Consider the following 7209-nt stretch of genomic DNA (forward strand, 5'->3'; position numbering starts at 1 on the left):
GGACACGCCACACCGTCCAACAGGGTATGCTCACCACACTCACCCAAGTGCTGCCGCTCAGGAGAAGCTGATCCCGGTGACGTGAACATGGGCCAGCAGGGACCACACGTGCCAGTGAAGACTGGGAATAAAGTGGCCTGTAGACGTCAGCTCTGCAGTATTTTCCCCTATGGCCAGAAAGAAGATGGACCTGAAACTCTGAAATGAATGAAATTTCCACATCATGCAATATTAGAACCCAGAATACAACACCATGAATGGCAGCTCCGCTGCCTGTGCTCAGAACCTCATCAACGGCATTCCAGCACAGGGGTCACACGCCACGGGGGACGGAGGCGGCCAGCAGCCCCTTCCAGCTCAGCGGTACCCAGGGGTGGGCTGCAGGTGGCCATATGCCCCACACGGCAGCCAGATCTCTAGGCAGGCGCTGTGCTCCCGAACCACGTACGTGAACTACTACCGTCCAGAGCAAGAGAAGATCCGGCCCTCGGACGTCGTGAACGAAGGTGCCTTTAAAACAATGGCTTGGATGCACCTTAACTCCCCCATGCGCTCTCCTGAATCAGTGCTTATGGGAGACCTCGATGACTGCGTGACATCCGGCCAGAAGGACACGATTGGGCAGGTTGTGCAGATACCAGGGAGCGGAACCACATGTGCAAAGGCCCCGGGGCAGGGGCAGCAAGGAGACCAGTGGGCAGTGGGTGCAGGGAGGGAGTGAGGGGGTGTGGGGGGGACGACAAGGAGAGAGGCCCGTGCGCCGGCCACAGTGAGGGCTCAGCAGTGCACTCTGAGTGACGCCCGGAGCCGCGGAAAAGTTCAGACCAGGAGCGACAGCGTCTGACTGAAGTTTCAAAGAGACCACTGTGCGCGCTTGGGACAGCCGCTCATCACTGCTCAGTCTGCCCGTGGTCTGCCCTCGGCCTCCGCATTCGGAAGAAATGACGACGCAGTTGTTGACAATCATCTCTGGAGACTGGGGCCCATTTCACAGCTTTCGTCCGACCAGGAGAATGGCCCCCCTCTCCGTGTCCCCACACAGCGCCCCACCCACCTCCAGGGCGCCTCGAGCTCAGGGACACTGATTACTCGTGCACACAGCTACGTCCCCAAGCTGCGAGCCCCTGGCCAGCCAAGCAATGAAGGACACATCTGCACGGCACTCACGCTGAGTCTTTATTCGCCAGAGTCCCACGGACAGAGACACACAGCTGGCGGGGGCACCCGGTCGCCGCTCTGCCCTGCACGCGGGGCTGACGGCACCATCGCGGTCAGCGGGGAGCTCTGCAAAGCCGCCTCAGGCACAGAGGGTGCCCTGGGAGGCCCCGCACCGTCAGAGCACACGCAGACCAGGCGACCCAGGCGTCGCGGAGCTGTGCCCCGGAGGCTTGGGCACCTGGGGCTCCCCGTGCCCCCCTCCTACCCTCCCACGGCGGCCCCCCAACCCTCCTCGAAACTTCGCGTCCGGCGCCAGGCACACAGGGCAGTGGGGGCCGGGGGTGAGCATCTGGCTTGAAGGAGAGGCGAGGGCATGTCTGCCATGACGGGAGCCTGGAACCTCGGGGTGCGGCTCCGGCCTGGGCGTGAGGGCCCGCGCGGCAGGACACCACACTAGGAGCGTGCCACCCGCCTCTCTGTGAAGAAGCTTCTCAGCAGCAGCACCTGGCTGGCGCTGACCACAAACAGCACGATGGTCTCGCCCACAGACCAGCAGGACACCCGGCTACGCAGGTCCTCGGCCCGGGCCCGGTCCTGGGCCTCCCGCAGCCGATAGTGCGTCTGGGACTCAATCACCGTCTTCAGCGCTTCGTGAATGGTCACACAGGCAGACTCCATCTGGGCGGGAAGAGAAGAGAGGTCACGTTGCTGACCCCGAGACAGAGTGGCACCCAGCACAGCAGATGCTGTCGGCAACATCCTAGGTCACATCTGCTGAACGCCACCTCGGGTCTGCGCGACGGGTCTGACTTAACCCTTGTAACGAGCCTAACCAGGCTCAAAGGGGGCAAGGAACTTGCCCAGAGTCACACAGGAGCGGGGGGCAGAGCTCACATCTCAGCCAGAGCCAAGCTTCCGAGCACGGCCTCGTGCCCTCACTCACGAAGGCACGCCACTGCCACGGGGAGGGCCGAGGCGGCTCAACTGGGAAGGAACCGGGGAAGATGTCGGAACCCGCATACACCGGACTCAAGACGTGCCGTTTCTACGAGACTCCCTACTGCTCCTTCCTGTCACTACCTATGGCTATGACACAGGCGCACTAAGCAAGTAAATTCATTGTATACTCCTGTCAGCCTGGTGACCCTCGGCGGACCGCTGCTGAATGTGGGGCTGCGGACTCCAAAGAGGGACTTGGAAAACGAAGACTACGGGCATTTCCGATCATGCCGCTCTCGCAGCCGAGACTCTGCTCACTGACGCATTCATCCTGACGTGCACTCATCACGTCTCCCGTCTCCCAGGCGTTGCGCGAGGCCCGGGGAACTGACAGGTGACTCAGAGTAGGACACGTCCTGGGTCTCGCAAAAGCTCGGTGAATGTGATAATCAGCATCACGCGAGAAAAGCCAAGGGCAGGGGGCCAGCAGAGCTTCAGAAACACCCCAGAGGAAGCGACCAGTCCTCCTAGGGAGATGGGGGTGGACACCCAGGAGTGACAGCTGAGCCCCCAGGGATGGGCAGGATGTCAGCAGGCAGAGGATGACGGGAGGGGCTCCAGGGAGCAGAGGCAGCAGGAGAGGCCCGGCCGGAGAGCAGAGACATGGGCAGGTGAAGCTCGCAGGAAAGGCTCTGGTAGCCATGACGCAGAGGGACTGGTGAGGACCAGCCCGGAGGCTGCGAACACTGTCGGGCGCCACACTTCTACGGGGAAGAAAAGCTGAGGGCCCCGATTAAGGGCGACAGGCTGGGGAAGATGAGGGGGGTGCGACAGACTCACGGGGCTGGCAGGTCATTCCTGACACGAGCGGGCTGGGTGGAGATGCCCACACGTGGACACGTGGACACGCGCCTTCTCCCCTCCCGCCAAAACCCAAGGTGAGCACTGCACTCCGTGGGAGGGGGCCCCGGCCCGGGCAGTCAGCGGTCCAGGTTGGCACTCCAGCCTTCCCGCGAGGTCCAGAATCACTGGAGGAGGAGGGGCAGGGAAGAGGAGTGGAACGGAGGGAGGAGACAGAAACCACGGTGCCAGCACCCCGGGCAGAGGGGACGTCACATGCGCCACGTGAGGCGTTGCTTTACAGGCCTGAACCAGATGCCACAGGCCAGAGTCCCACCCAGGGACACTGTAATAACCATAGAGTGACAAACGGTTAGTAAACTAGCTCATTGTGGTGACTGCTTCACACGGTGTATCAACGTCTGATCGCTACGCTGTACACCTGGATCTAACATAACGCCGTTTATCAACTGCACTGAAAAATTCTAAGACCCGAGACACCCTGGCTCCCTCTCGAGTTGGTGGCAGGGAGGGCACCTGTAGGCTGTTCGCCCCGGTATTGGTTCTGGTGCCGGGAGACGTGGCTGCCGGCCCAGCGCCGTGCTGGACGGGGTCTGGCGAGAGCAAGACAACAGCTACGCACGACGATGGCCGGCGGGGAGCAGAAGGCAGGCCTGTCCGCCTGGGCCCCGCACACCGTGCCCCTGCCCCCGGCCTGCTGACACACTCCTGGGCTGTAACCGCCTCTCTCACTTTTAAGCCAAACTCGGCCTGTGAAGACTTCCATGACTATGCTGGCAAAATGCAGGGACCCTCCCCTGAGGAGCCTTGCCTGTGTCGCAGCTCTGTTCAAGGGTCCTGGGCTCAGTGGTCACGGGCTCATATTGCACACGATGCCCCCGAGGGCAGGGACAGTGCCACTCCACCTCACGCTCACACCACCGGCAGTGTGGGGACCAAGCGCCCACCGGTGCAGACGAGAGCTTGACACACGCGAGAACAACCCGCTCAAGGCACAGGCAGCAGAGGGACGCGTGGAAGGAACCGACTCCCAAGAGATTCGGCAGGAGGTGGCGCAGGTCGCTCCTCCTGCCACGTGGGCCTTCCCACGCACGGCCGCGGGTCACCTGCCACGACTGAGCACTACAGGTGCCTCTGTACGGCAAGTGAGGAGGTGAAGCTTACTTTAAAGCACCGCACGTGGACAGCAGATACCGCACTGGAACACGCAGCACTGAGCCCCCTCTGCCCCCGGACGTGGAAGACTGAGCACGCAAGCCCACGGCGAAAGCCACCGGCGAATGGAACACGTGGCCACCCTGGAGGGCAGCCCGGGAGGCATGTGGCCTCGCAGTGGTCTCAGACGCTCTGGCTTTGCTCGTGGACCAGGTGCAGCCAAAATGGCCAGCCCTGTCCTGCGGGTCTCTCCGGGCCCTGCCACTCGGGCACCTGGCAACTACTCAGTGAACTCCCATCCTGAGCCACGCCCCACGCACCAGGGTGCTGGGGACACGCTGGGGACACAGGGAATAAGGCCAGGCCTCTGTGTGGGAGGAGGGAAGGCGGGGCTTAAGTAGCAGGAGAGAAGCCTGACGAAGGCAGCTGGGACCCAGTCATAATTGACCCGGAGAGGCACAGGGGCAGAGCTGAGCATCTGTTCTCCAAAGATGTCATCATTTCTCTACCGAGCATGGAGTTGTTGCCAGGTGTCTGCCAGCCCCGCCCCCCGTTCCCGTCACCTGGACGGCCACACAGCCCTTCTCGACCGTGGGGTGTGAGTGGAAGTGACATGTCTTGCTTCCGGCCAGGGTGTTTAGGAGCGGGGAGGGGGGGCTTTCTCACTCTCTCCTTCCTCTGGTGGCTAGAAGCAGAAGGCGCTCAAGGACAGCAAGGTGACAGGAGAGAGCTGGGATCCCTCAGCCACGCCACAGAGAGCCGCCGCCCCCACCTGACTCCACGTGCTCATTTCGCTGAGGAAGACACTGTCGTGCTAAGCCACTGATGTTTGGGTCTGCGTGTTACAGCAGCTTGTTACCCTAATCGGTACCTGTACAGAGCGGGACTTTGGCCTTGACGATGCAGACACGTCCCATCAGCAGCAGGGCACGTGCTATGGGCTCTCCGGACTGCTGCTGTGAGCCGGCCCGAAGCAGGGAGCAAGGGACACCAGAGGGAAGCCCAGCAGGGATCCAACCAAAGACTGGAGAGGACGGTCAGGAGGACACGGTGGCCTTTAGGACCGGACGTGACAACACAGGCAAAGCCGGTACACACTGCAGACTGGGAGCTGGGTAGATGGTGACTGCTCACGAGCCACAACGAGGACAGCAGAGGAGGAACAGGCCAGGGGTGTCTGCCAGGACCGTCCGTCAACGCCCACTCACCTGGGTGAGAGCTGTGACCCTGTTCCCCATGTCTGGGAGTATGGGGGGCTCGTCGCCCACTTGAAAGTCGAAATAGACGGTCTTGTGAGAGAAGGTGGAAAACTCGTTACTGAAACAAAACTGATACACGCCCTTGACCTCAGCCCGGTGCGTGAAGCTGTCATACTGCTTCTTGGTTTCCCGGTAGATGGTGTTCCCCAGGGGGTCCTCCACATAGCAGTCGACGTCGTAGTGACCTCCAGTGATGACCTGACAACCACAAAACACACAGTCTGCTGTTACCAGAGGCCAAGCACCAGCACCAACGGCCGGCCGGGCGCCGAGACTGACTTCACAGACATCTTCCCACTTGACTGAACTTCATAACCTTCTAAAGTGACACTGCCACTTCAGAGCATGACTCCGAGGCCAACAGGCGTTAAGTCTGTGGGCCATGAAAATACGGCTCGAAAGGGACAGGCTGAGGTCTGAGATCTGAGTCCCAGGCCACCTGACTCCGGAGGTTCTGCTCGGCAAGAGCATTAGGAGCCTCCCCCTGCCCGTTTACACGACAGGAAACTGAGGTCGGCGGTTACGCCACCCAGTGAACGGTCTACTAAGTGTCAAGGTTATCACGAGGGGACGGAGGAGAAGGCGAAGGCAGACAAGGCAGTCACAGACAGAGTCTGCCACCGTCCCAGCTGGGAGAGTCCCGGGATCACTGTAAGAAAGGCTAAGACCTACACAGGGCGAAACCACACAGGGGTCCATGGCTACACCCACGGGCCATTGAAGGACACAGTCCGCGGCCCCCAAAGTACAGAAGGTTCCCTGCCCAGGAGGAAGGTGCCTGGGGAGCAGGGTGCTTCCGGAGGCCAGCAGTGCCGGAGCCCATGTGAGTGCTCCTTGGCAGGGACTCCCAACCCAGCACTGGCCATATGGCCTCTCGGTCTCCGCAGCCTCACAGCGGGCATCTTCCTGGCTGATCAGACCTAGGCTGCGCCCACTCGACCCAGCCACAATTTGCACATTGTCCACAGAGGAGTGTAAATGGCCGAATGGAGGGCTGGGAGACCACCATGCACGCATGAGCCTCTCTGAGTGGCTTTCGCCACAGAGAGCCAGGGCCCTTCAATGGGACAGCCCCACTCCTGCTGCTGATGCCACACGGTCTCTGGAACGCCAGCGGCACTGTCCAGGTGCACATGGATTCCAGGTATGACTCCCACTCAGTCCCCCATCGCCAGATCTGCTGACCCTTAGGGGCAGCTCCCTCACCCAGGACGGGCTCCCCAAAACTGTGAGCCCCGAGGTCTCTCAAAGGAGCCAGGGGTACAGGTGCAGGGGGGGGGAGCTTTCTTGAGCCATATGGCAACAGCCACACCTTGCGGCCACGACACTGCTCCCGGTAAACACTGAGGGCTCCAGGCCTGCCCTGAGACGCCCTTTCCAAAGCGCCCGTTCTCATCGCTTCCGCGCTCACCCCGACAATGGCTTAAACGCTGGAGGGGGGCGGTTAAACCACAACCCCACTTCCTCTAGGAGCCATTTATTCAGGACGCACCGCGCCGAAGGACAGCGCAGTCCAAGAGCCGCGGGGCAGACAGCCCACGCCCCAGCTGAGCAGAGGCGGCACTCCTGAGTCCAGGGCTCGCGAGGCCGCCCCGGCCGTCCCCACGCCGGCCCCGAAACACACCTGCCAAGGGCGGAGCGAGCGCGCACCTGGTAGTCCAGGGAGAACCTGACGCCCTGCTCCACCTGCTCGTGGAAACACTGCTTGGCGTTGTCCGGCAGCTCGAAGGTGAGCTCGGCGCCCTGCGGCCGCTCGAGCCCAAGCAGTAGCAGCAGCAGCAGCAGCGGCGGCGGCGGGTGTGGGGCCGCGCGGCCCATGGCGCTCCGGTCCCCGCGG

General features: G+C 62.1%; 1 protein-coding gene across 1 annotated transcript; it reads right to left on the bottom strand.

Annotated features, from left to right (window-relative positions):
- Window positions 1-1155: 1155 nt before the first annotated feature.
- On the bottom strand, window positions 1156-7203 carry TMED3 (transmembrane p24 trafficking protein 3). The gene is made up of 3 exons (XM_006905327.2): window positions 7023-7203; window positions 5322-5570; window positions 1156-1836 (listed from the first exon to the last, which is right to left on the bottom strand). The coding sequence occupies exons 1-3, from the start codon at window positions 7188-7190 to the stop codon at window positions 1612-1614; spliced, it is 642 nt and encodes a 213-aa protein (XP_006905389.1). The 5' UTR covers window positions 7191-7203; the 3' UTR covers window positions 1156-1611.
- Window positions 7204-7209: the final 6 nt, after the last annotated feature.

The sequence above is a fragment of the Pteropus alecto genome, unplaced genomic scaffold (genome assembly GCF_000325575.1).
Source record: "Pteropus alecto unplaced genomic scaffold, ASM32557v1 scaffold60, whole genome shotgun sequence".
Lineage (NCBI taxonomy): Eukaryota > Metazoa > Chordata > Mammalia > Chiroptera > Pteropodidae > Pteropus > Pteropus alecto.